The sequence below is a fragment of the Myotis lucifugus genome, unplaced genomic scaffold, assembly GCF_000147115.1.
Source record: "Myotis lucifugus unplaced genomic scaffold, Myoluc2.0 scaffold_41, whole genome shotgun sequence".
Taxonomy (NCBI): Eukaryota; Metazoa; Chordata; class Mammalia; order Chiroptera; family Vespertilionidae; genus Myotis; species Myotis lucifugus.
Window position 1 is genome coordinate 5274632 of NW_005871089.1, and position 27777 is coordinate 5302408.

At 48.4% G+C, this 27777-nt stretch overlaps 2 protein-coding genes across 2 annotated transcripts in view; one reads left to right on the top strand and one right to left on the bottom strand.

The window, feature by feature from the left end:
• Positions 1-23103, top strand: part of CCDC33 (coiled-coil domain containing 33) — a 105025-nt gene extending 81922 nt beyond the window's left edge. The window contains exons 12-19 of the mRNA XM_006087941.1: positions 17669-17834; positions 18112-18200; positions 18397-18525; positions 18618-18709; positions 19633-19798; positions 21592-21678; positions 22047-22160; positions 22996-23103. Coding sequence (XP_006088003.1) covers positions 17669-17834; positions 18112-18200; positions 18397-18525; positions 18618-18709; positions 19633-19798; positions 21592-21678; positions 22047-22160; positions 22996-23103 — 951 coding nt within the window. The remainder of the gene's footprint in view (positions 1-17668; positions 17835-18111; positions 18201-18396; positions 18526-18617; positions 18710-19632; positions 19799-21591; positions 21679-22046; positions 22161-22995) is intronic.
• A 1825-nt stretch (positions 23104-24928) lies between these two features.
• The window catches only part of LOC102433032 (cholesterol side-chain cleavage enzyme, mitochondrial), a 13097-nt gene continuing 10248 nt past the window's right edge, over positions 24929-27777 (bottom strand). The window contains exons 6-9 of the mRNA XM_006087861.3: positions 26443-26609; positions 26112-26190; positions 25468-25665; positions 24929-25060 (exon numbers count right to left, since the gene is read on the bottom strand). Coding sequence (XP_006087923.1) covers positions 24929-25060; positions 25468-25665; positions 26112-26190; positions 26443-26609 — 576 coding nt within the window. The remainder of the gene's footprint in view (positions 25061-25467; positions 25666-26111; positions 26191-26442; positions 26610-27777) is intronic.

The window sequence follows — 27777 nt, forward strand, 5'->3', positions numbered from 1 at the left end:
AACTGGTTACTTAATAAAGTGGCTCCTTTGGGCATTATACATTTGCTCCTGAGCCGTGTTAAATCACTTCTCCTAATATCATGTCTAGGGTTACTCCTCCTCTGGAATTTTTGCTAGTGGCTACAGCTTTCTTAGCAAGATCATCATATTCAGTTTTCCATAATAAGTAATTGCCTCCTGAGAGACAGGATTTACAAACCTGTGACCAATCATAAGGAGTCATCCATTTATTGGCTAGGGTTTCTACCAAGGTTAGTGTGTAAGGAGCTAGAGGTCCATATTCAGAGCAGGCCAATTTTAATTCTTTAAGTATTTTGTAAGGTATAGCCTCCCAGGTGGGGCTTTCGTCCTCATCAAACTCATTCTCATATGCAACTGGGAAGCAGAGTGAGAACTCAAGATCTCCATTAGCTTCAGCTTCTCTTATCGCCCTTTGAAATTTAGACATGGAGCTCCTAGGAGCCGCAGGACCTGGCTTAGGCTTCCTTTCTAATTTAGGGAGCCTGTTTTGAATGGGAGGGCCTCTCTCCTCTCTACTGACTGGAAAGGAACAATGATCATGTTTATGATATTTATTCTCCTTCCGATCAGTAGGCATAGCTAAATTGCTCTTAGATTGAGCTGGAGACAATAATGATGTGTCTTCTCTAGGTGGATCCGAGGGACTATTTAAAGTTTGAGAACGTTCAATAGTTTCTGCCTCTGGTGCCAAGGTGCCACGAATTGAATTCCAGAGGGAACAGCTTTTTGCTGGGACCTTCTCAGATCCATGGTAGCTGTAATAGTTCATTAATTGCTTTCCTACTTTAGTCCAAGTTTCTAAATTAACAGTTCCATCCTCAGGAAGCCATTGACATACATCTTCTATAAAACTTTCTGTCTGACTGGGAGTAACCTTAACTCCTCTGCTAGCAAGCATATGCGTTAAAACATTAATACAGACTCTTTTTTCTTTAGACTCAGTATGACCCATCTTGTCAATCTAAGTTCTGTACTAACTACCTGCTTACCCTACTTATCCTCTATAGGAGGGGTCTGCAGCACCCTATGGTGCAGTCCTATCCGTCCCAAGTACTTCCCAAGTATGGGGGGACTTACCTAAATGCCCCACGTTGGGCGCCAGTTGCTGGGGTCCAATCCCAGTGGGTCCAGGGGTCCCCAAAGGTGTGAACGGAGTCGGCGAAGAAGGAATGACACGAAGACAGCCTTCAGTTGATCAGCAGCCTAGTCAGGACCTCTAGCCAGGATCTCCAGCCAAAGTTCTGGTCGGAGTTCTGGTTAGGAACTGATCAGGATCTGATGTTTATTGTCTTGTTACATCCATATGTGATGAGGATCTGATCAGGTTGTGTTGAGGATCTGATGTTTATTGTCTTGTTACATCCATATTTATACCAGTAAAGATTATGTAGCTTAACTACCCGCCTGGCACTTGATTAAGGGGTTGTATCCCCTCCCTAACCTCAGGGAAAAATCCCCACCTGGGGAAACAACCTTTCTCGGAGAGGTGACCTTGGTTAAAACACATGGCGCTAAAGGGAGCAAACATATTAAGAACAATATGCTATATATGCCAGGTCCCTTGAAACATATGCTGTGCAGATGTTTCTTTCCTGCAGCGACTGTGTCAAGCAGCAAGGATGGACCGGCTCCCGGCACTGACTGGGGATCCAACTCACAACCTTAGTGCATTGTGATGACGCTCCAACCAACTGAGCTACCCAGCCAGGGCTTGGTAGTTCTATTTTTAATTTTTTGAGGAATCTCCATACTATTTTCCATGGTGGCTGCAGCAATTTACATTCCCACTAGCAGTGCACGAGGGTTCCCTTTTCTCCACATCCTCACAACATTGTTGCTTGTTTATTTATTGGTGATAGTCATTCTGACAGGTGTGAGATGGTATCTCATTGTGGGGTTTTTAAAATATATTTCTTTATTGATTTCAGAGAGGAAGGGAGAATGAGAGATAGAAACATCAATGAGAGAGAATTATTGATTGGCTGCCTCCTGCATGCCCCCTACTGGAGATCAAGTCTGCAACCCGGGCATGTGCCCTTGGCCAAAATCGAACCCAGGACCCTTCAGTCCACAGGCTGACGCTCTATTCACTGAGCCAAACCAGCTAGGGCTCATTATGGTTTTAATTTACATTTCCCTGATGATAGTGATGTTGAACACCTTTTCATGTCTATTGGCCATCTGTATGTCTTCTTTGAAGAAATGTCTCTTCAGGCCCTCTGCCCCCTTTTTAATCAGATTATTTGGGGGGGGGGGAAGGGGTTGGTGTTAAGTTGTATAAGTTCTTGATATATTTGGATATTAACCCCTTTATAACAGATGTGTCATTGGTGCATATCTCTTTTTATTCAGTAGACTGTTTTTCATTTTGTTGCTAGTTCCCTTTACTGTGCACAAACTTTTTAGTTTGGTGAAGGGATTGAGCAAAAAAGAGAAATACCTCATGGACATGGACAACAGTGTGGTGATTGCAGGGGGAAAGGGGCTGGGTAGAGGTGGAAGAGGGTAAAAGAGGGATAAATGGTGATGGGAAAAAATAACTTTTTAGTTTGATGTTGTTCCATTTGCTTATTTTTCTTTTGTTTCCCTTGTCCAAGGAGACATATCCAAAAGGGAGCAATGTCAAAGAATTTACTGCCTATGTTTTTTCTGGAAGTTTTATGGTTTCAGGTCTTACATTTAAGTATTTAATCCACTTTGAGTTTAATTTTTGTATATGGTTTAAGAAAGTTTCGATTTTTTGCATATATCTGTCCAGTTTTTCCAATACCATTTATTGAATAGACTGTCTTTACCCCATTGCCTCCTTTATCATATATTAATTGACCATGTAGGCATGTGTTTATTTTTGGGCTCTTAATTCTGTTCCATTGATCTGTGTGTCTGTTTTTATAACAGTAACATGCTGTTTTGATTTCTATAGCCTTAAAGTATATAGTTGAATATCAGGTAGTGTAATACCTCCAACTTTCTCAAGATTGCTTTGGCTATTTGGGGTCTGTGGTTCCATTTATTTATTATGTTATTTTTTATTCATACCTGAGGATATTTTTCCATTGATTTTTAGAGAGAGTGGAAAAGAGAGGGAAAGACAAAGAGAAATATTGATGTGAGAGCAACACATCGATTGGTTGCCTCCTGCACATGCCCCAAGCAGGACCTGGGCTGGGGAGGAGCCTACACCAAGGTACATGCCCTTGATTGGAATTGAACCCAGGACCCTTCGGTCCGCAGGCCAACACTCCAGCCACTGGGTCAAACCGGCTAGGGCTGTGGTTTCATTTAAACTTTAGGATTATTTATTCTAGTTATGTGAAAAAATGCCATTGGTATTTTGATAAGATTTCACTGAATCTTTAAATTGCTTTGGGTATGATGGCCATTTTACTGATGTTAACTCTTCTTAACCATGAGCACAGTACATGCTTCCATTTATTTGTATCTTTTTCAATTTCTTTCTTCCATGTCTTATAATTTTTCAAGCACAGTCTTTTATCTCTTTGACTAAGTATATTTCTAAGAATTTTATTATTTTTTATGCAGTTATAAATGGGATTTTTTAAACTTATCTTTCTAATAGTTTGTTATTGATATATAAAAATGCAACCAATTTATGAATATTTATTTTGTATCCTGCTACTTTACTAAATTCACTTATTCTAATAGTTTTTTGTGGAATCTTTAGGGTTCTCTATATATAGTATCATGTCATCTGCAAAAAATGCCAGTTTTACTTCTTTCCCATCTGTATGCCTTCTGCCTTCTATTTCTTATCTAATCACTGTGGCTATTACTTCCAATACTGTGTTGAATAAGCCCTAACCGGTTTGGCTCAGTGAATAGAGCATCGGCCTGTGGACTGAAAGGTCCCAGGTTCGATTCCGGTCAAGGGCATGTACCTTGGTTACGGGCACATCCCCAGTAGGGGGTGTGCAGGAGGCAGCTGATCGATGCTTCTCTCTCATCGACGTTTCTAACTCTCTATCCCTCTCCCTTCCTATCTGTAAAAAATCAATAAAATATATATTTTTTAAAAGTTATACAAGTGAACATCCTTGTATTATTCCTGATCTTAAAGAAAAGGTTTTCTGCCAGAACCGGTTTGGCTCAGTGGATAGAGTGTTGGCCTGCGGACTCAAGGGTCCCGGGTTCGATTCCAGTCAAGGGCATGTACCTTGGTTGCGGGCACATCCCCAGTGGGGGGCGTGCAGGAGGCAGCTGATCGATGTTTATCTCTCATCGATGTTTCTGGCTCTCTATCCCTCTCCCTTCCTCTCTGTAAAAAAATCAATAAAATATATTTTAAAAAAAAGAAAAGAAAAGGTTTTCTTTTCTTTCTTTGCCAGCATCTTGTGGCGGCCATCTTTGACCACATGGGGGTGGCCATCTTGTGTGTTGGAGTGATGGTCAATTTGCATATTACCTCTTTATTATATAGGATAAATTTTAACTTTCATTTTGTTTATGTGGGGTATCACATTGATTGATTTGTGGACATTGGACTAACCTTGCATCCTGGGACTAACTCCCATTTGATCATGGAGAATAACCTTTTTAAAGTGTCGCTGAATTCTGTTTGCTAATATTTTATTGAGGATTTTTTGCATCTATTTTTATCAAAGATATTGGCCTATAATTTTCTGTTTTGTAGTGTCTTTGTCTGGTTTGGGTATTGGGGTAATTTTGGCCTCATAAAATGAATTTCAGACCTTTTCTTCCTCTTCAACTTTTTGAGAATTATTAATTCTTTGAATGTTTGATAAAATTCACCTGTAAAACCACCTAGCCCAGGGCTTTTGTTTGTTGGGAGTATTTTTTACTGTTCAATTTTATTAACAGTTATCACTCTGTTCACATTTTTGTTTCTTCTTGATTTAGCCTTGGAAAATTGTATGTTTCTAGAAATTTATCCATTTTTTCCAGGTTGTCCAACTTGTTGGCATATGATAGTTCATAGTATGTCCTTATAATCCTTTGTATTTCTGTGGTGTTGGTTGTCACTTCTCCACTTTTATTTCTGATTTTATTTATTTGGATCCTCTCTTTTTTTCTTGATGAGTCTGGCTAGTGGTTTATCAATTTTGTTTATCTTTTTAAAAAACCATCTCTTGTTTTCATTGATTTTTTTTCTAACGTATCTTAGACTCATTTTTTTCCTATATTATATTTCCTCACCCAAGGATATGTTTGTTTGTTTGTTTGTTTGTTTTAGAGAGAAAGGAAAGGGGAAAGAGAGAGAGAAACGTCAATCTGAGAGAGACATTGATCAGTTGTCTCCTGTATGTGCCCCAACCAGGGATGAAACCCACAACCTAAGCATGTGCCCTGACCAGGAATCAAACCCATAACCTTTTAGTGTATGGGACAACACTCCAACCAACTGAGCCACCCAGCCAGGGCTAGACTCAATTTTATTTATTTACTAGAGGCCCAATGCACAAAATTCATGCAAGAGTAGGCCTTCCTTCCCCTGGCTGCCAGCACTGGCTTCCCTCTGGCACCCGGGACCCGGGCTTCCCTCTGGCTGCCTGCAGGCACCTGGGACCCAGGTTTCCCTCCAGCCGCCAGCAGGCACCCGGGACGTGGACTTCCCTCACAGCCCCGGCTTTGTCCGGAAGGTGGACCTGAAGGACATCTGGAAGGACGTCTGGTCTAATTAGCATATTGTACTTTTATTATTATAGATGCTCTGATCTTTATTATTTCCTTTCTTCTCACTTTTGACTCTGTTTGTTCTTTTCCTTGTTCCTTTAGGTGTAATATTAGATTGTTTACTGAGATTTTTCTTGTTTCTTGAGGTAGACCTGTATTGACCCTCAGGCTGCCTGGCTGGAAGGATTGGCCATGACTACAGCAGACAAGCTGTTTTGTGGGGGCTCATTTCATGGAGCAGGAGTCTCTTTAGGGGGGCTCTAGTGCTCCCTTTAAGAACTGCTTTACCTTCATCAAATAGAATGGGGGTCATTGTGTTTTCGTTTTCATTTGTCTCAATGATCTTTTTATTTCTTCCTTGATCTCACTGTTAACCCATTCATTGTCTAATAACATTTTATTTAGCCTTCATGCGTTTGTGTGTTTTTCAGTTTTCTTTTTACAATTGATTTCTAGTTTCATACAATTGTGATCAGAGAAGATGCTTGATATAATTTCAATCTTCTTAAATGTATTGAGATTTGTTTTGTGATCTAACATGTGATATATCCTGGAAATATTACATGTGCACTTGAAAAGAATGTATATTCTGCTGATTTGGGGTGAAATGTTCTAAAAATATTTATTAAGTCCATCTGATATAGTGTGTCATTTAAAGCCACTGTGTCCTTATTGATTTTCTGTCTGAATGATCTATCCATTGATATCAATGGGGTAGTGAAGTCCCCTTCTATGACTATGTAGTAGATCTCTCCCTTTATGTCTATAAACACTTGGAGTGCGGGTGAATTTCCCGCCAAAATATAAGATGGCTCTGTCTTTTGGTTTTGTTCCATCCACCAAAAGGGTGGATTACAAACAAATATTTGGTAATACGCAGTTACAATCGGCCCGAGTTTACACGTTTCCCGCACTCCACCGCAAATCTATATGAACCGAGTTAAAGACGGCTCCCGCGGAGTACGCGCAATTCACGCGAGCCGACTTAACTCGTTTCCCGCACTCTAAGTGTAAATATTTGCTTTATATATTTAGGTGCTCTGATGTTGGGTGCATAGATGTTTATGAGAGTTATATCCTCTTGTTGGATTGGTCCCTTTATCATTATTAAATGCCCATCTTTGCCTCTTGTTACAGTCATTGTTTTAGTCTGTTTTGTCTGATATAAGTATTGCTACTCCAGTTTTTTTTTGTTGTTGTTGCCATTTTCATGAAATAACTTTTTCTATACATTTACTTTCAGTCTTTTGAAAGGAAATTGGTCTCTTATAAGCAGTGTATAGGCATGGGTATTTTTTTTTTTCTTAATCCATTCAACCACCCCAAGTCTTTGGATTGGAACATTTAGTCCATTTACATTTAAAGTAACTATTGATAGAGAGGCCTGTAGTTGTTGCCGTGTGATTCATTGTTTTCTGGTTGTTTTGTAGTTCTTCTCTATTCCTTTCTCATTCTCTTACTCTCTTCCCTTGTATGTTGATGACTTTCTATAGTACTGTGTTTGGATTCCTTTGTCTTTATTCCTCCATGTCTCTTGTAGAGTTTTGATTTATGGTTACCATGTGTGTCATATACACCAACCTATGTTTATGTGAGCCTATTTTAAGTTGATGGTCACTTAAATTTGAACACATTTTTAAATCACTGCAATTTTGACTCACCCCCTCCACATTTATGTTTTTGTCATTATCTCTTACTTGTTTTTTTTGTGTGTGTATTTGTGTAGATTCCTTAATTTGTTGTTGTACTTACATGAGCTCATCCTACTTTTGCGTTTTAAACTTTGTGCTAGCTTTGTAGTTGGTGGATCCACTGCATTTACTAAAATGTCTGCCTTTGTCAATGAGAATTTTTTCTTTCCTATATTTTCTGATTCATATTTTTTATCTTTTTTTCCTACTTAAGGAAATCCCTTTAACATTTCTTATAATATTTGCTTAGTAGTAATAAACTCCTTTAGTTTTTTCTTGTCTAGGAAACTTTATCTCTCCTTTGATTCTAACTGCTAGCCTTACTGGGTAGAGTAATCTTGGTTGTAGGTCTTTGCTTTTTATCACTTTGAATATTTCATGCCAATCCTTCTGGCCAGCAAAGTTTCTGTTGAGAAATCAGCTGACAGTCTTATGGGAGCTCCCTTGCACATAACTAACTGCTTTCTTTTGCTACTTTTAAGATTCTCTTTGTCTTTAATCTTTGGCACTTTATTATTATGTGTCTTGGTGTGGTCCTGTTTTGGTTCATCTTGTTTGGGACCTTCTGTGCTTCCTGGACTTGTAAGTCTATTTCCTTCACCAGGTTAGGGATGTTTTCATCATTATTTTTTCAAATAGGTTTTCAATCCCTTGCTCACTCTCTTTTCCTTCTGGTACCCCTATGACATGCATTGCTACACTTGATGTGGTCCCAGAGGTCTCTTAAACTGTCCTCATTTTTTTTCTTCTTTCTTTTTTTGCCTGTTCTCATTGGGTGTTTTCTACTACTTGTCTTCCAAATCACTGATTTGATCTTCTGCTTCATGTAATCTGCTGTTTATTCCCTTAATGTGGTTTTCATTTCAGTTATTGTATTCTTCATTTATGACTGGTTCTTTTTTATGTTTTCTATCTCTTTATGTAAGTTCTCACTGAGTTCATCTGTATTTTTTCCCCCTCTAAGTTCATTGAGAATCCTTATAACCAGTGTTTTGAACTCTGTAGCTGATAGATTGCTTTTCTCCATTTTGTTTAATTTTTTTTCTGGAGTTTTATCTTGTTCTTTCATTTGGGACATGTTTCTTTGTCTCCTCACTTTGGCTGCCTCCCTGTGCTTGTTTCTATTTATTAGGTAGAGCTGCTATATTTCCCAGTCTTGGCAAAATGGTCTTATCTACTAGGTGTCTTGGGGAACCCAGTAGTGCAGTCTCCCTGTTCACCTGAGCCAGATGTTCCAGGGGTGTCCCTTGTGTGGGTTATGTATGCCTTCCTGTTGTAGTCAAGCCTTGATTTCTTTTGGCACATCAGTCAGTGGGATTGATCCTCAGGCTGATTGACTGGGAGGACTGGCTAAGACTACAGCAGAGATGCTGTTTTGTGGGGTGCATTTCATAGAGCAGGAGTCTCTTTAGTGGGCTTCTGATGCCTGCTAAGTCTACCCTTTGTGTGTGTCATTTATGGAGCTGGTTGGGTGGTGCTCTGGTGTGATCTGAAGCTGGACACCAGGAATGTTGGTTCTGGAGGCTGTTGGAAGGGGTTCTGGTGCAAGTCAAAGTCAACCATCATTTGTGCTTGGCTCAGGTCCACCTGGTGAAGCTATAAAGTAATCTGTAGCTAGTTGCCACTTGTGCAAGGCTTAGAAATGTTTGGGAGATGCTATGCTGAAAACTTTGGCTGGCTGCCACTAGTGCTGTGCTTGGACCTTTTGGTGGGCACCACAATGTAAGCTGAGGCCAGCCATCACTTGTGCTGGGCTTCATTCCAAGCCAGCACTCAATGTAGCTTATGCCAGGCTTGGGACCACCTGATAGGAGTTATAACGCAAGTTGAGCCCTGTTGCTGCTTGTTCTGGGTTTGGGGCCATTTAGCAAGAAGTACGGGGCATGCTGAAGCCAACCATTGCTTGTTTGGGAATTTGGGGATCTTTGAGAGATTGTAGGAAAGTCTACAGCACATGCTAAGGCAGGCCAATTGTGTGGAAAAGCCTCCGGAAGTGGCTTGGACTGAGCACACGAGTTGAGTGGGACAAGGTCTCAGGAAACCACTAGGGCAGGGTGAACAGTGCTAAGTTAATAGCTCGTATTTGGTGCCTGCCTGCACCTGCGGGCTGAGTTGGGGAAGAGTTCAACAAAGGAGCAATGGGACTGCTAGCACTTCCATCCCTGGAGACAGCTCTCCTGACCCTGCCCCTCCAGCCCTCGCCCTGAGGCTAGTCAATTCAGTTCCTCCCATAGGTCCCTAGCATTTTTCTAGTTGTTTTTCCTGCAAACTTCAAATGAGTGAGTTTGTGAGCCAGTGAGTCCATGAAGAAGCCCCTCAAGAGGAACACCTGGAACTCCAATAGCCTTCTGTCTTACTTAGCTGCTATCCTTGCTGGTTTTCACAGCCAGGTGTTGTGGGGACTCCTCTTCCTGGCACTGGTGCTTCAGGCAGGGGAGCCCAGTGTGGGGCTGGGACCCGTTTCTCCTCAGGGGGACCTCTGCACCCAAGATATACCTCCTGATTCATAATTGCCACACCATGGGTATGGGACCTTCTTGTTCCACATCTTCTCCCCTCCTATAAGTCTCCAGTGGCTTCTTCATTATATCCTTAGTTATAGACGTTTTATTTAGCTAGGCATGAGGTGGTTCTCAAGAGTAGTTGTTCTCTAATTTTGGTGTAGTCATAGGAGGATGCAAGCAAAACATTTACCTACTTTGCCATCTTGGCTGGAAGTAAGTCCTTCTCTCCTTTTTTCAAAAACCTTTTTTGCCCACCCTAGCTGGTTTGGCCCAGTGGATAGAGTGTCGCATGCAGACTGAAGGGTCCCAGGTTTGATTCTGGCCAAGAGCACTACCTGGGTTGCAGGCTCGATCCCCAGTAGGGGATGTGCAGGAGGCAGCCAATCAATGATTCTCATCATTGATGTTTCTATCTCTCTCTCCCTCTCCCTTCCTCTCTAAAATCAATAAAAATATACATTTTTAAAAACCAAACAAACAAAAAAACATTTTTTGCCTGACCAGTGTGGCTCAATGGTTGAGCATCAACCCGTGAACCAGGAGGTCACAGTTCAATTCCCAGTCAGAACACATACCTGGGTTTTGGGCTCAATCCCCAATAGGGCATGTGGGAGGCATCCGATAGATGATTCTCTCTCATCATTGATGTTTCTATCTCTCTCTCTCCCCCTCTCTCATCCTCTCTCTGAAATCAATAAAAACAGCTCTAGCCAGTTTTGCTCAGTAGATAGAGCATCAGCCCGTGGACTGAAAGGTCCAGGGTTCAATTCCAGACAAGGCCATGTACCCATTATAGCTTGATCCCTGGCCCTGGTCAGGGCGCATGCAGGAGGCAACCAATTGATGTGTCTGTCTCACATCGATGTTTCTCTCTCTGTGTCTCTCCTCCTCCCTTTCACTCTCTAAAAATCAATGGAAAAATATCCTCGGGTGAGGATTAACAAAAAAATTAAATAATAAAATAATAAAAACATATTTTTAAAAAACCTTTTTAGTTATAAAACATTACCCACATGGAAAAATTGCATTGAACATAAAAATAAAACACAACACAACCAAGTTATTATAAAACAACCAAGTTATTATAAAACAAATTCATGCACCAGTGGGGTCCCTTGGCCTGGCCTGTGGGATCGGGCCAAAACCGGCTCTCCGACATCCCCTGAGGGGTCCTGGATTGCGAGAGGGTGCAGGCCAGGCCAAGGTACCCCACCGGTGCATGATCAGGGCCCGGGAGGGACTCGGGAGGTTGGCCAGCCAGGGACGGACTGTGGGAGGGTTCCAGGGTGTGTCTGGCCCATCTCGCTCAGTCCCAATTGGCCGGACCCCAGCAGCAAGCTAACCTACCAATCGGAGCGTCTTCCCCCTGGTGGTCAGTGCATGTCATAGCAAGCAGTTGAGCTGCCTTAGCATATCATTAGCATATTATGCTTTGATTGGTTGAATGGACAACCAGACACTTAGCATATTAGCTTTTATTATATAGGATATCCATGAAACCACTACCTAGGTCAAGAAATAAAACATCACCAGTGCCTGGAAGCTCCTCACACCCCTCCTTTCCTAGACAAGATCACTGTGTCGTCTTACTGTATTGCTTTGCTTCTTTATACTGTCATCACCTAAGTCAGTGGTCGGCAAACTGCGGCTCGTGAGCCAAATATGGCTCTTTGGCCCCTTGAGTGTGGCTCTTCCACAAAATACTGACTTCTGCGCATGGGCCACGAAGTTTCAATCACACTGTACGTGCGCGCCGCACGTGGTATTTTGTGGAAGAGCCACACTCAAGGGGCCAAAGAGCCGCATGTGGCTCGTGAGCCGCCGTTTGCCGACCACTGAATAAGTGTACTTCCCTAATCACTATGGCCTAATAGTCCCTGTTGTTAACTTTAAAGGACATCATACCATGTGCATTATTTTGTGTATGGTTCTTTTGCTCAACTTTATGTGTGAGATTCATCTGTGTGATTATTTGGTGCTGTGGTCCCTCCTTTTTATGATTGTGTAGTATTCCACTGTATGGGTCCCCATCTGTCCCTTATCTCTGTCCAATAATTCCTCACTATCTTGCCAGCTCTTTAATATTTTTAAGTGTGTAGTTTTTATTTTGTATCCAGGTTTTAGGTTATCTCAGAGGTTGAGAGTTCTATATTACCCAATGTGCTATTCCCCAACATGGAAGGCCATTGTCCCTCCATTTTGAAGCTCTGCTTTCCAGCCTGATTTAGCCCTTTTTCTCCCATGTCTCTGACAATTGTCCTGATCTTGAAGACTCCTCTCCCACTACCACCCTCCCTTTGTCCTTAAGCCCATCCCCCCTGCTACTCTACATTTCCCTTAACTATGGAAAATCTCCTCCATCCCAAGGCTTCACTCGCACCTGAGGGCTGCCCTCCCACCCCTCCATCTCGGATCTCCAGCCCGAGAATCTCTCCAAGCTTGACCGCCATCAACTGCCTGTGGCCACCTCCACCTGGAGGCCACACAAGCACCTCACACTCAACATGCCCCTCCCCTCCCCAAGCCAGCACCTTCTCCCCATCACTTCCTGCATGTACTTCCTCGCTCACAAGACCCAAGATTCTCCTCCTTCTCCTCACTCTTCTCCCTCCTGCAGCTCCTGCCCTCATCTTCGTGCCCATTGCCTTTCCCTAAGCAGGTCCCATGATGTGTCACCTTGCCTGCTGCTCTTGGCCTCCATTTCCCCCACTTATTCTCTGTGTTAAACAACCAGAGAGGTCTTGTCACATGCACCCCCTGCCCCCAGCTTAGACCCTTCAATGGTCAGTCCAAGCTCCTGAGACTGACCTTCAAGGCCCTCTTCTGTCTTCCCTCACACCTCTCCAGCCATACTCCTACCCCTCTTCCCTGCATCCTGCTCTCCAGAAATTTGCCTGCTTTTTTCCTCATCACACATTCTCTCATCTCCCTGCCTTTGCCACAGTGTCTTCTCTGCCCAGAGAGCCTTCTCCCTACCCCAGGTAACACCTACTCATCTATAAAGAGTCAGCTCAGATTATGACCTCCTCCAGGAAGCCTTCCTGGACACCAGGATGAGTTAAGAGCCTTCTCTGAACTCTCCTCTGATACAGGTACTTCTTGCCATCTTCTCAGTGTAGAGAGGAGACCACTATAGTCAGAGACCATATGGGCTCCTTTGTGCTTCATGGCCCCAGCATGGCACAGACCTGGCCCACAGTGGTGCTCAGCAAGTGTGGTCGGGTGTTCACTGATCTGCTTCTAGCCTGGGCTTTCTAACTTGTCTTCATGACCTTGGGCTCACTGCTGAGAGCTGGGTCCTTGTGGGGTATCAGAGAGTGAGGGGATGCAGTGGGCACTCAGGGTCAGGCATAAGTAAAGTCAGTGCCCTGAAGATGTGCTAGCCCAAGCAGGCTGGGAACTGGGGGAAGGAGGAAGCAGGCAGAGGGGCAAGACCATGACAGGAAATCTGAGACATGGTGTCCTGTGTGTTCTCAAGGCTGGACTGTGACGCAGAATGTGGCCCTGAGTGGGGAGCCCAGCCGGGCTGCTTGCATAGGTCAGGCTGCAGCTTCTCAGCTCAGCTGTGCTGCCCAAGGTTTCCACTCTGCTATGAGGGTGGGCAAAACTGGGGAAGGAGGACAGGCCTGCCAGGCTACCTCTCTGGGTCCCGTGGACAGAGAATACTGGCCAGGGTAGAGACTGAGGAGGATAAGCCAGGACCAGGTCCCTCTCCATCTTCCTGGAAAGACCTCATGCTCAGAGAGCAGCCAGGCTGGGGTGGCACAGGGGCCTGGGAAGGTCTATAGAGTTATTGTCCAAGGAGTGGAGTCCAGAAGAAGCCATGATCCTTCCTCCAGCAGGGCCCATCTGGCTGAGGAGAGGACACCCACTTTATCTGGGCCTCAGCTTTCTTCATCTGTCAAGGGGGGATGTTAACAAAAGAGCTTTGCTCACCCCTGGGACTTCTGGGATGAAGAACAATGGGATCCTAGAAAAAGATGAACCCTGAATGGGAAGGGGGTGATCAGATTCACAGAGTAGACAGAGGGCCTGGCAACCCCTTCCCCTGGGACTCCCTCCATGCACACACACACTCACACACTATCAGTCCTCATGCGATTAAAAATATCTGGCCCAGCTGGCGTCGACCTATGAACCAGGAGGTCACAGTTTGATTCCAGGTCAGGGCACATGCCTGGGTTGCAGGCTCGATCACCAGTGTGGGGCGTGCAGGAGACAGCCGATCAATGATTCTCTCATCAATGATGTTTCTATTTCTCTCTCTCCCTCTTCCTGTCCATTTGAAAGCAATAAAAAGATATTTTAAAAATTTTTCTGGATGGAATATAAAAGGACAAATGAGGTTTTAGGAATGCAGAAGTGGAGGTATGAAGGGAGAAATAAGAGTGTGGGAAGGGAAAGGCTGGGTCAGTGTGCATGAGGGGGAAGCTTGTACGAGTTTTTATATGCCAGGCTTTGCATCTGATCCAAACCTCAGGAGTTCACTCTGAACCACAGCCATAGAGATCCCAGCCCTCCACCAGCACACACATAGACTAAGGTGCCCGGACTGCAGCGTCCAGCAGGGTTCTTCCTTGCCTAAGCCCCTCTGCCCCCTCCCCTACTGTGGGCAGGCCTCACCTGAAGAAGAAGCTGGTGAGGCAGCAATGGGATCAGGCTGGCTTATTCAAATCTGCTGTTTTCACACTGTGCTGGGCCAGGTGCAGGCGGGGACAGTGAGATGAGCTACACCCACCTCTTCTGACACAGAGAGGCCTGGGCACATTTGGCTCCTTGAAGAGCAGACAGGGGACCTCCTTCTTTCACCTTTGCCCCAAGGCAATCTTGGCCTCAGGGACAAAAGGCAGAATGGGGCCTCAGGACATCAGATGGACATTGGTACCTACACTGGCCACCTCCTCCATCAGCGCCCCTTAATTTCTGTAGACAGATTCAGTCAGTCATTCTTCCCTCTGGGGGAGGCCCCAGCCTTCCTCAATCAAGTAGACGCAAAGAGCACAGGTTTTGGAGTGGAGTCTGAGTTCCAGTGCTAGCCCCACATTTGCGGCAGTGTGACCTTACGTCACTGAACCAGCGTGAGTCTCAGGATGTTCTGAGGCATCGTGCCAGCCCTCAACAACTATCAGCGTGCCCACCTGCTCGTTTTTAGAAGGGCCTGGCCGGAGGCATCGCTCAATCCACCCAGCCCCCCAGGATCAAACTGGGAGGAGGCCTCTCAGGGTAAGAGGCTGCAGTGAGGGCCCAGGAGCAGCACCCACAGAAGCATTCACAGCTCAGAGCTGAGAAGAGCCCATTGTTGCGGAGAGTTGAGAGGATCCCCAGAGGAGGGCTGCTGTGTGGAGCTTCATGCACTTAACCAAACTTGAGCCAGGATTTCATTTATTTTTTAATTCATTAAATGTTTTTAATTTGTTTATGTGAAGTACAGCACACATTCAGACAAATGCACAAAACATAAGTGTATTCGCTGTGTTGAATTATTACAAAATACATAGCAAATGCTCAATGAGGGTCAAGAGGTACAGCACGCCAGCACCCTCAAAGCTCCCTGGTGCCTCCCCATCACCTCCCCAAATGGATCTCGTACCCTGACTTCTAATTTTATAGCTTACGTTTGTCTATTTTTGAACCAAATCTACATGGAATCATTGAGTAGGTATTTTGTGTTTGACTTCTTTTGTGTGCTATATTTGAGAGATGTTTCCATGTGGTTTCATGTAGCTGATGTTGGCTCATTGTTATTGCTGTGTAGTATTCCACTGTGTGACTATCTCACCATTCTACTGTGAGGGGCATTTGTGTCGTGTCCAGTTAAGGGTTATTACAAATAAGGCTGGTAGCAATGCTCTTACCTCTGCTTCTAGATGCATTCACACTTGCATGTTTATTGGGTATATACTCAGGAATACAATTGCTACATCATAGGCTTTGCATGTGTTCAACATTAATAGTATCCAGTATCCAAGCAATTCTCCAAAGTGATGAGTAAGGCAGCCAGGAAAAAGAGGAAGGGGTCTGACCTGCTGATAAAGCGGCCACAGAACAGAAATAGGGTTGGATAGGAATGGATACCTCCAGGTCCTACCTGCCCTGGCAAGGCCCTGTGCCAGCCGCCCCACACACTCTGACTCTGAGCCCTGCAGCACCTGTGTTTATCCCGTCTGAGGAATCCGAGGCTCATACAGGAAGGGGCCTGTCTCAGTTCACTCAGTGAGTCAGTGGCCACGCTGGGCTGTGCCCAGGGCCCGACCACAAAGCCTTGTGTGGGCTCTGGGCTGGCTCCTAATTAACGGGCTGTCTGAGGGCACCCTGTGGGCAGATCTGGAAGAGCCAAGACCTGGAACTCGACTGGAGCAGGTGCTGGAGAAATGGGCCCGGCCCTGGCACTGGTTAGAGAGAATCCAGCCAAAAGCCTAGACAGCAGCAGGTGACAAGTGGTGTCTGATGAACCCCTGCTGTCCAGGAGCCCCTCACCAAGAAGCCAGTGGCCCAGCCTGCAGCTGGTGGTTGGCAGTGGTTGGGAGCTGGGCCTCGTCCCCAGTCAGCATGAGGCCTAGGTGGAAACTGAGTGCAGAACTCTGCTTCTCGGAGACTTGGGACCCTGGCCGTTTTAGAAGCCCCACCTCCATGTGCAAGTCCTCCACAGTCCCTGGGAGGCCAAGCAAGCAGGGCTTAACAAACTCCTGCTGTCTTCGCCCGCTCCTCCCCCAGCCGAGCACCCACCTCCTCCCCTTCTATGGACCTTTCTGGCTTCATGTTTTGGGTCCCTGTTATATCTTGTGCTGTTTGGATTTAAGAAACTCCCTTTATAAAACTTTTTCTAAGTAACAAGAGGGACTTTCTAATTATGAAATCAATGCATGTAAATATAGCTTAGTAATTCTCCTATGCACACAGAAGGCCAGACATAAATAATTTCCCCACATTGAGATCACACTGATGATTCTTTTTAGTAGCCTATTGCATCACTTCTCAACATACTGGGATGTTTCCATGTCGGAGCCTCATGGCAGGATTGCACAGCACTTAGATCACAGATTCAAGTGCCACTGGAGTCTGTGAGCTGAAGTGTGGGTTTCAGACCTTGGCTCTGCCACTCAGTTTTGCAACTGACCCAGTTAGTTGCCCACCTGGGCCTTGGTTTCCTTGTCGGTAAAATGAGGATGATAACAGTACCGACCCCCATAGGCTTGTTGTGAGGACAACTGAGGGAGGCCCTCCTCCTAACCTGGAACGTAGTGAAGCTCAATGAGTGCCAGACAGTGAGATTTCTGTTACTCTTAAGCTAACAACAGAGCCTGGCATCCTGGCCCCAGATCTTGGAGCTGGATCTCCCAGGCCTGCTTTCCTGACCCCTAAGCTGGCTGGGGTGCTGGTGCCTGCGGTCAGTTCCCAAGTGGCAGTCAGTGGAGTTTCTGAGAGGTTCTCCCTGGGTTCTCAGTGACATGAGGAAGGAGAGGAATTAGAAAAGAGGGGAAGGAGCAGGGAGAAGCCAGAGCAGTAGCCCTGGGAACCTGGTTCCAGGACCTGTCGAGTCTCTATCACTCACAATCTTCCCCACCTGGTGTCTGAGCCCTGGGTCCCCCCAGCTGGCATCACGGGAAGAGGCATGACCCCTGGGAGAGAACCCGAGGGCGACTTCTCTCACATGGTGCAGATCCAATTATAGCCACCCCTCGGAGGAGTTGCTAAGAGTTGAGGGCATGCTGTCCATCGGCCTTGGGGTTGACCCACCGACTCCTAAGTGTGGGTACAGATGTGGGCCGGAGGCTCAGCTCTGAGCACTGGGATCCACAGGAGATAAACAGCTACCGACAGGCCATACAGACGATGGCTGAGGACATCCTGTCGCTGCGGAAACACGCCAGGGTCCTGGAGGCAGAGAACCGCATGCTGAGGAACCACCTGATCCAGGAGGAAATGGAGGAGGAGCAGGACAATGCTGACAAGACCCAGAAGCTGAGTGAGGGCATAAAGGCCACCAAGGGAGTCCGGGTGCCCGCCTGAGCCTCGGCTCTGAATTGTGGGTCAGGGCGGTGGGGACCTTTCCCAGGTGTTCATGTTACTGGACACGGGCTGATAGGAGCCAGCTGGGCCCTCTCCATAGTGGGAAGCAGGGAATCCAGTCCTGTCTCAAGCCTCAGGGCTGAGAGACACCTGCCCTCACCCCCAAACTGTGCTGATTGGAGCTGGAAGATGCTTCCTGCCTGAGCCTTCTCTCCCCATGCCCCCACCACCAGTGTCCATGAGGCAGAAACTGCTGCTGAGTGAGCTGGACACGAAGAAACTGAGGGACACGGTGCAGCATCTGCAGAATGAGCTGATTCGAGTGAGCTGGGGCAGAGAGCATGGGGAGCGAGGGTGGGAATCTGTGGAGAAGTGTCTGGGAACAGAAGGAAGAAGGGCCTAGAGGGAGGGGAGCCAGCACAGTGGAGAACTCAGCAGAGTGGCTGGGGTGAGCCCTCTAGGCCAAGGGTACCACCAGGCACTCCTTCTTCCCGCTTGCCCCCGTCCCCCACCATCAGAAGAATGATCGAGAGAAGGAGCTGCTTCTGTACCAGACTCAGCAGCCACAGGCTGCGCTCCTGAAGCGGCCACAGGACAAGCTGCAGAAGATGAAGGCGCTGGAGGAGACCGTGCGGCACCAGGAGAAGGCAGGTGCAGGGGGGAAGGCTGCCAGGGGCCGGCCACGGAGGGAATGTGTGGAGCCCCCAGCCCAGGCCAGCCTCTGCACTCTGCTCCCCAGGTGATTGAGAAGATGGAGGGGTTGCTGAAGAACAAGCTTCAGGAGAGGAGCGAGCCCCTGCCCAACAGGCTGCAGGGAAAGCCCGGCAGGGGTGAGCTGCTCCCCCGGAGTCATCCAGGCCCTGGAGTTCCTCCCTCCCAGAGCTCTCCAGTTCCAGGAGCTCCTCCCAATTGTGGCCGATGGTGGGACGCCCCTATTCACAGGCCCTTGCACTCTCTTCTCCCAAGAAACCCACAGGACACAGAGTATAAGCCAGGCTAGAAAGACGTAGGGGAGAACCCTGCAGACCAGAGTAGCAGAGGGGGGCTACCCGGAAAGTTTCCAATTTCTTAACTCCAGGGTCCTTCAAATTATGTCCTCCCCTCCCATGTTTGCAGAATCTGCTTCTATATAAAACAAACAAAATGCTTTGGTTAAGTCAATGATTTGTTTTTTCCATCGATGTTAACCAAAGCCACTTAGAACTGCCATTTAGAGGTAGCTCTGGTGAGCAGGAGAGAATCAGGTCACACCTAGCAGGTGAGCCCAAGCAGATTTCCCTGTGCCTGTCTGGGCCGCCTCACCAGAGATCCCTGTGAGCCCAGCCAGCATTCAGCCTTTACTGCGTGGGACTGGGAGTGGGGGGGGTGCTTCTGAAGGCCTTTAGAAAACAATGAAAGTAGGGCTCCCCTTTCAGGCCCTGAGGTCACCCGGGAGTAGGATGAGAAACAAGAAGGCAGCTTCAGGACCAAGGAAATGACCATACCAAGAGCAGAGAAGGGAGGAAAGACAGAAGGATGAAGAGCTAGACCTAGGACAAATGGCAGGGGAGTGATTAGGGAGAACGGTGGGAACAGATTCTAAAGAGTTGAGAATAATGGTCTGAGGAGTGTGGGCCTGATCCCACTGGTAGTGGGGAGCCATTAAAGGCTTGGGAGCAGAGGAGGGGCAGAATGGAGCAAAATGCTGGAGCAGATCAGGCCAGGGGCGTGGAGACAGGAAAGCCCACCTCATGAACATCTGTGGCCATTTCTGTCTTCCCCATGCTCTCAGCCTCAGGACTTCCCCAGGATCCTACAGGAGAGAACCTGCCTGTTGACCTTTACTCAGTGCTGCTGGCAGAAAACTCGAGGCTTCGGGCAGAGCTGGATAAGAGCCGCCAACAGTCGGCCCCCATCATTCTGCAGCAGCAGGCCCTGCCGGTAAGAGCCACCAGCACAGGCTTGGCCTGGGTCTGCCTGTGCAGATCAGCAGGTGCCCGGCCATCACCTAGTACAATCCAAGTCAAAGACTAAGACCAGGAGCGAGGCTTCCCAGTGTCTCCGATGTGCCTGGCGTCTCCTGGAGTGCCAGCCCTCAGGCCTTGCTCTTTCTCTTTGGGGGACACACATGGGTCTGAAAGCTTCACCTTGACCCTTAACTAGCTTCCTGGGAGAAAGCAAGCCCCTAACTGGCCCTTGATCTCTGACTCCTTTTGCCACCTGGCTGGCCTGCCTTGAACTCCACACAGACCTCTCAGAAACTCCAGTCTGAAGCACTTCCTGGGACTGGTACAGCCTTGGAGAGTCCTTTTCCCCTACCCCAGATGGGCCCTGGGGAGTTGGGAGCAGGAGACCTGGCAGAGAGGCTTTGAGAGACAGATGGCCCAGGCCCCTCCAAGTGCACAGAAACCCTGCCTGCACAGGTGGGTGCCCAGGCTCCAGACATGCCCTGGCCCCACTCCACATTTGAGGCTGCTATAGGGGCCCTGCTTTATGCAAACCCAAAGACAGGCCATTTGAGTTACAGGAGGTGAGTTCTGTTTGAAAGCATTCCTGAAGCATGGACATCTAGGGAAAGTGCTGGGGACAGTGGAGCCCTTGTTTCACAGATTCTTCACTTCACAAAAACTCCCAGTTCAAGATTCCAGTCTATGCACCAATGGGCACTCCCTCATGCATTTTACATTTAAAAATTGATGTGCAGCCCTGGTCAATGTGGCTCAGTGGGTTGGAGTATCATCCTGTGCACTTATTCCCAGTCAGGCCACATTTCTAGGTTGTGGGTTCGATCTCCAGTCAGGGTGTGTAATGGAAGCAACCAATCTCTCTCTCTCTCTCTCTCTCTCTCTCTCTCCCTTCCTCTCTCTAAAATCAATAAAAAATATCCTCAGGTGAGGATTAAAAATAATAAATAATCTATAATAATAAAAGCATAATATGCTAATTAGGCCAGACAACCAAACAACCTTCCAGACGTCCTTCTGGATGACCTTCCAGAACCACCAGTGGGCGGAGGGTGGCCAGTCAAGCCAGCCATGGCGGTCCTGGTGCCACACCTTCCTCAGAGGCAGGGGTGGGGGGGTCAAGGGGTGGCACAGTCCCAGAGCCTCCATAGAGGCCAGATGGGGCGCAACTGCAGCGCCTCAACCTCCCACGGCCCCTCCCCTGGCCAGCCCGACCCCAGATCGCCCCCTCCACCAGTGGGGGGGGAGGGGGGGTCAGTGCTAAGGAGCAGTGAGCCTGACTTCTGGTGAGTGAGCAGCACTCCCCCCTCCCCACTTCCCCCAGCCAGAAGCCAGAAGCCAGGCTCAGGGCTGGCGTGAGCCTCTCCTACCTCTGGGGGCAGACAGGCAGTAAGGAGTGAGGGTTTCTGGACTGCAAGAGCCTAGACTTTGAAAGAGATGTCTGAGTGCCGGTGTAGGCCCTATCCCCAGGGGGTCCTGGACTGCGAGAGGCCACAGGCTGGGCTGAGGGACCCCGCCCCCCACCAGTGCACAAATTTCATGCACCGGGCCTCTAATAATAATAATAATAATAATAATAATAATAATAATAAAATTGATGTGCAAAAGCCATATACCCAAAATCTGTGGGAAGAAGAGCTGTGAAAAAAGCACATGCCACATCAGGTCTGAACTTCAGGAAAAGGCTTTAACCCTTGTCTGAGGCTCTACATCAGAGAGCTGATTTTGGCCTCAGCTGGGGCCATGTGTGAGTTTCTGCTTTGGCCACAGGATCTTCTTACCAACACTTCAGACAAGATTAACCTCCTGGCCAAGCTGGAACAAGCTCAGAACCGGATCCTATCTCTGGAAAGCCAGGTAGGTGAGGCAAAGGAGTTGGTCAAACTGGGCAGGCTCACCACTTGGCCCATGACCAGGGTTGGAGCTCAGTATGTGAGCAGGGTCAGGCTCAATCTATGACCAGAGTCAAGGATCAGTGTGGACCCAGAGACAGGGTTCAGGATGATGGTGGAACTCAAAGAAGATCCATCTGTGTCTTAGCCAGACTGACTTGGCCCCTCTGTACCCAGCCCTGCCACCCACGGTCTCTTGAGGAAGCAGCAAGCTCAGATTGCCCAGGGCTTTGCTTTCTGCCCAGAGAATAGGCTCAAGCTCTGGTTGTCTCAGATCTCAGGGATGGGCCCTGCTACCTAGAGGTTCCCCATCTGTCCTTCCCATGGTGGCAGTTAGAGGACTCAGCTCGACGCTGGGGACGAGAGAAGCAGGACTTGGCCACACAGCTGCAAGAGCAAGAGAACGGCTTGGGTCACCCTTCAAACTCCATCATCGCAGACCAGCCTGTGAGTGATCCCTCTGTAAGAGCTCCCTGGGGTTCGGGCGGTAGAGCTGGCAACTTCTACCTGGAGTCACTGGGCCATGAAAAAACTGTCCAGGGGAGCCAGCTCCCTAGCTGGAATTCAGAGGACCTAGGCTCAGCTTCTACTCTATTACCAACAGAAGAAGCCCTGGCCTTGTCTCAATTCCTCACCTGTATAAGGGGAATAGAAAACCTTGTCAGAACTACCCCCTCCCCCATGGTGATGGTGAGAATCAAAGGGGAGAGAGCTGTGGATGAAGTGTCTACACAAGCACTCCTGGAATGCTCTGGGACTGGCTGTACTTTAGGACTGGATTTATTCATGAGCAAAGTACACATGGCCATCACCCAACCCCATAGTGCCTAAGACTGTCCCATGAGCACACCCTTCTTGGGCAACTGCAATGCTGCAGACCTGCCAGGGATAGGAACATGTTGCCAGAAACATTGCAGATTCCTAAAAACAAATAGACCTGCTCACAACTGTCCCTCAAGCTCAGCCTGGGCCACCCAGCCCCCAGAGCAAAACCCCTGATTGCTCCTGCTCTTGAGCCATCAGTACTCAGCTCAATTCCAGGCTCCTGGCCAGGTCTGAAGAAGATGGGGGAACTGACAGGGAACATAGGGATTCCTTTGCAAATTCACCTGCTGGGCTCCCGGAGAAATTGGATACAACCTGCTATGGTTAAATGAGTTTGGAAATCTTTGGGAAATCATGGCCCTCTGAGACATGGCTTGCCAGGCAAGCTGCATTTGAATGGGCCCCGTGCTCCTCGAGGCAAGGGCAAACTCACTTCATCTTGCTTTGCACAATGCAGAACTCCTCAACCCATGCCAAGGACTATAGCCGACCCTCAAAACTGGACCCCTTAATGCCCAGCTCAGAGACGAAGGTCATCAAGCCCTCAAACTCCCAGCAGACCTGAGTCCCAACAGATCTGAGAACTGGAGCAGCTTCCTCACTGTGTGCTGGGGTTTTTGACCACATCCTCAAAATGACTTTATTAAATGCTGTAAGTCAGTGAGCATCTGCCTCTTTCCTGGAGCAGGGCAGGCTGGAGGTGCCCAGATTCCTCCTCCCAGACCCCATTCTGGGCCGGGGCCCTCAGCTGCAGTGAAATAGTCTTCTGCCTCCCATCTGTGGAGAGCCGAAGGCCAAAGTGGACCCAGGAGGGTGGGGAGAAAAGTCCTTCCAAAGCAGAAAGGCTCCAACAGTGGAGCCAAGGAAACAAGCTCCTTCCAGGCTTCTGGAAGAAGTGAGACCACCAGAGACCAACTCTGTTAGGAGATGTGAGGGAGGGTGGGATTTCCACCTGCCCCCAAACATCTACCATAACTAAAATCCCTTCAAATTTAGTTTACCTGTTTCTTGGGAAGGGAGACACTTGAAGTCTGCCTGTGGCAATCAGTTATAATAGTGTGGCATGCCCCACAATGTAGCCAGGGACAGGAAAGCAGATGGGACTAAAGGAAGAAGTCCTCCCCAGAAAGGAGCCCTGGGTTCTCACTACAAGCATGCAATGTGACCTTGGGTCACTCAAGCAACCTCTCTAGGCTTCATTTTCCCCATCCATCCCATGCAGAGCTTGACCTCTCTGATGGTAAGACCCTTTCCAGCTATAACATTTCTGAGTCAAAAAATGGCTCAAGCCAGGAGAAGAGAAACAAAGGAGAGAGACAAGAAAGAGTATTGTGATGGGGAAAAGCAGAAAGGCTCCAACAGTGGACTCAGAACCTACAGATCCTGGCAAAAGGCTTCAAGCTAACTGGGCTGCTATCCCAAGCAGGACTAGCTCCCCTGTCTACTAGCAGGACTTGGACTTGGGTAGTCAAGGACCAGGAAGGATCGGGCACCTGGTTCAGGTCAGAAGTTATGGAACTCAGAAGGGGTGAGGGAGCCCAAAATTGGGACCAGTTCAAATAATGGACCAAAGATTCTGCTGCAGTCTCCCTGCCTACTGCCCAGAGCTTAGAAAAGTGGGCATGTCCCCCTAGAGCAGGAATTTGAGGCCTGGGGAAGCCCAGAGAAGGGTCAGGTGGGGCAGAGGAAGCATACTGGCCTTCCGTCCCCAGGTTCAGTCACCTCATACCAGCCCCTCACTCACAGGCCTCAGCCCTGGTCATGCCCAAGACTCTGGCTGGACCTTGGCAGGAAGTCTTCATGACCCACCTGGAACTCCTACCCAAAATTCAGCCAAGCAGAGCACTGCACGAGCCATCAGTACTCAGCTCAATCAGTGCTCACCTCTGATAGGTGAGCCTGCCCCAGAAGCCAAGATTGGCCTACACCTCTCAGAATGCCCTGTTCTCTCAGCAGAGCTCCGTCAGGTCCTCTGTCCCTCTGCCTGCTGGCCTGGGCACAGTAGCAATAGCCCTCCATCTGCTCTCAGCCCCAGGCAGCAGGAGGCTTGATCCTGCTGGCTCCTGACCTGTAGGTAGGTGGATCCCAGCAGAAATGGCTTCAGGTGTGGCTGCCCATTTGTGCTCAGATCCAACTGTTGATCCATCAGAGAGCATCTCCACAGGAGTGATACCTTAGTGGCCAAATGGAAATGAAAACACTTCACATAGTTCAGCCCTTTATTGCCTTCATGGAGTGGGGGGAGAGGGGAAGAGGTGGGTAAAAGAGAAGTGCCTCCACTGAGTTGGGGTAGAAAGGAGCAGGGGTGGGGAACCAGGAGCTGAGGATGCAGACACTTCCATGGGCCCCCGCCCCACCCTTTGGGCCTTCCTTTCACACCACTCTCTCAGTCAAGCCTTGGGCGGGTCCTGGGTGAAGGGCCGGAAGGTGAAGAAGATGGGCTGGTTGGGCATCAGGATGAGGTTGAATGTTGTGCCCACGTCATTGAGATGCTGGATTTCAACTCTGAAATTCTCCAGAATCTGAGAAAGAGGGTGATGGGCTTAGTGGACAGGTGGGGAGGGTCCATCTCCCCTGGGCCAGACTCATTCACCTGTAGGCAGTGCCTGTTGAGTGTGATTTGGGAGCTCCAAGGGGTCCACACCAGCTCCTACTTAACCTGAGAACATACCACTTGTGCTGTCCCCTTGATTTAGGCTTTCACTTTAGTTTCTAAAAGACCTTATCCCACCCCACCCCCATCCCATCACCATCATGGGGGGACAGATGGCCAGGGGCACAAATGGGTGACAAGAGTATTAGCCCAAAAGAGGAGGCAGCAGGGAATTGTGGGGGAGGGCTCTGAACAGAGTTGGGAGTAGGAGGGTTGGTGCTTTCATTAAGGCAAAAGCCAGCCCAGGGTGCCCAGAGGTCCCCAGGCTAGACTCACATGGATAAGGAAGAGGGTCATCTCAAGCTCGGCGATCCGACGACCCACACACTGCCGAATACCCCAGCCAAAGCCCAGGTTCCGGAAGTGGATGAGGTCCTTGTTTTTACCCAGCCATCGGGTGGGGTCAAATTTGCCCGGATTGAGGAAGAAGGTGGGGTCTTGACCCATGGCATAGACGGCCACCTGCACCAATGTCTGGGGACAAGATGAGCAGATGCCTAAGTAGGCCTCACCTCCTCACAGCCGGGAGCATAACCCAGCTTCCCCACTCCAGCTCCCCAGCCCAGCTGCCCAGCTGTCCAGAAGAGACTGCCCACTGGGTGACCTTGAACAAGACCCCACTTCTCCCTGAGCTTCACCCATCAAAGGAGCATGACTGAAGCCGATAGGCCAGGGATGGCCCAAGGGATTGTCCTGCCCTTTCCTCAGCACCAGAAGGCCCCCTGACACTCAGGTGACCCATGGGGTTGCCCTCCTAACTCTGGGCTCCAGCAACATTCCAGGGATCACCCACTATGCCTACCACCTCTGCCCTTAACACTTTGCTGCTGCCAAGGACCCACCAGCCAGCTCCAGCAACACAGGCAGAAGCCCCCAACCTCCTGTCTGACTGGCAGGTCCTGCAGCCCTGCTGTACCTACCTTGGCAGGAATCATGTAATCTTGAAGAACCAAGTCGTTTGGGAGGTATCTCTGCAGAGTCACGGAGATGGGGTGGAGTCTGCAGAGGAAGGCATTCAGAAGCTAATGCCCCGAGGACAGGACAAAGCCCACACCCAGCATGCATCTCAGGCCCAGTGGCAGCACCCCTGGGGAATCAGGAGGCAAGACCAGGACTCTATTCCCTCCTCCCCATTCCCAGCTGTCTCCCCAGACTTCTCACTTCCTGCTACCGATCTCCACCGGTCCCCGGGACCATGCTGACCCCGCCCAGGATTGGGGTGGAGGCAGGCATGGGTGGGTGTGGGCTTGCCTCAGTGTCTCCTTGATGCTAGCTTTTAGAAGCGGGACCAACTGCAGCATCCTGCTCATGTCTTCCCCGGCCTGGCGCCGGGCAGCCAGAACCTCCTCCCGCAGCATCTCCTGCACTCTCAGGCTGCGTGCCATCTCGTACAAGTGCCACTGCAGTGTCATGGACGTCTGGGAGGGAGTGTCGGGGTACAGAAGACCAGGAGGGCCTGTCACTCCTGAGGCACCTAGACCCGTGCTAAATTTTCATTTCCAAGAACATCTTCCCACCCTTGTCCCAGTATCCAGAGACCATCATCTACAAAAGCAAAATCCAATTCAAAAGGCAAATGTCCCAGAGGCTTTCTCCAGCCCAGGCAGGAATGTTTGGGGTAACACTTGTCCCTACCCTCATCCCTCATGTCACCAGAGCCTACCAGCTCCCCAGCCAGTAGAGGGCACCCACACAACCAATGCCTTCTTCCAAAGGACTCCGGAGCCCTTCCAGGCCAAAGCCCCCTCTGTAACAGTTCTCCCTGACTAACTGCCATTCCTTTTGAAATGCCTGTTAAACAAGCAGCCGTCTCCCCAGTAGAACTTCCACAAACTTTAGCATTTACCTATAGTAGTGACGTGGGAAAGAAGGTTCAGATCATGAAGCCAGAACCACCACCCTGGTTCCTATCTGTGTTGCAATTAGCATATGGTCTATACTGAGATGAACCTGCTAATCTCATTATTAGTCAGAGTCATGACCGTTAGTTGGTCCCTGGAGGTATGAGTGGCCCTCATCAAGCCCCACAGGCCCACATACCTTTGTGTGGGACCCCAGGCTGGTGCAGCCCTCCCTCCTAAGGTTAGGGCATGGGTTGTTGCACATATCTTACCAAGAATCATATTTTTGTCCAAAAAGTCGGAACATTCTCCTTCCTCCCAGCAGAAGCAATCATGAAAGCATGCCATCCAGTCACTTCCCAGTTAGAAATCCTTGTCTGACTCCCCAGATCAAGCCCAGATCCCCAGATCAAATACAGGGCCCCCAACACCTGCCTGCTGCTCCCAGCCTCACCACCACCTCTCTCCAACATGCACCTAATACTCCAGCTCCACTGAGCTACACGCAGCTCTTAAGCCCAGAAATCTTCCTCCAGCTGTTTCCTCTTCCTAGAATTCCCTTCCCAGCCATGGAAGCCAGCCTGTACTCCTTTACGGCTCAAATCAAATCTGTGTATTTGTCTCACTATTTCCAAAGCCGGACAGGGTGGCTAATCAGGAAATACTTGCTTGTTAAGATAGTCAACTAAGTTAACTGCTCTGTGCCCCAGTTTCCTCATCTGAAAAGGGGGATAATAGTGATATA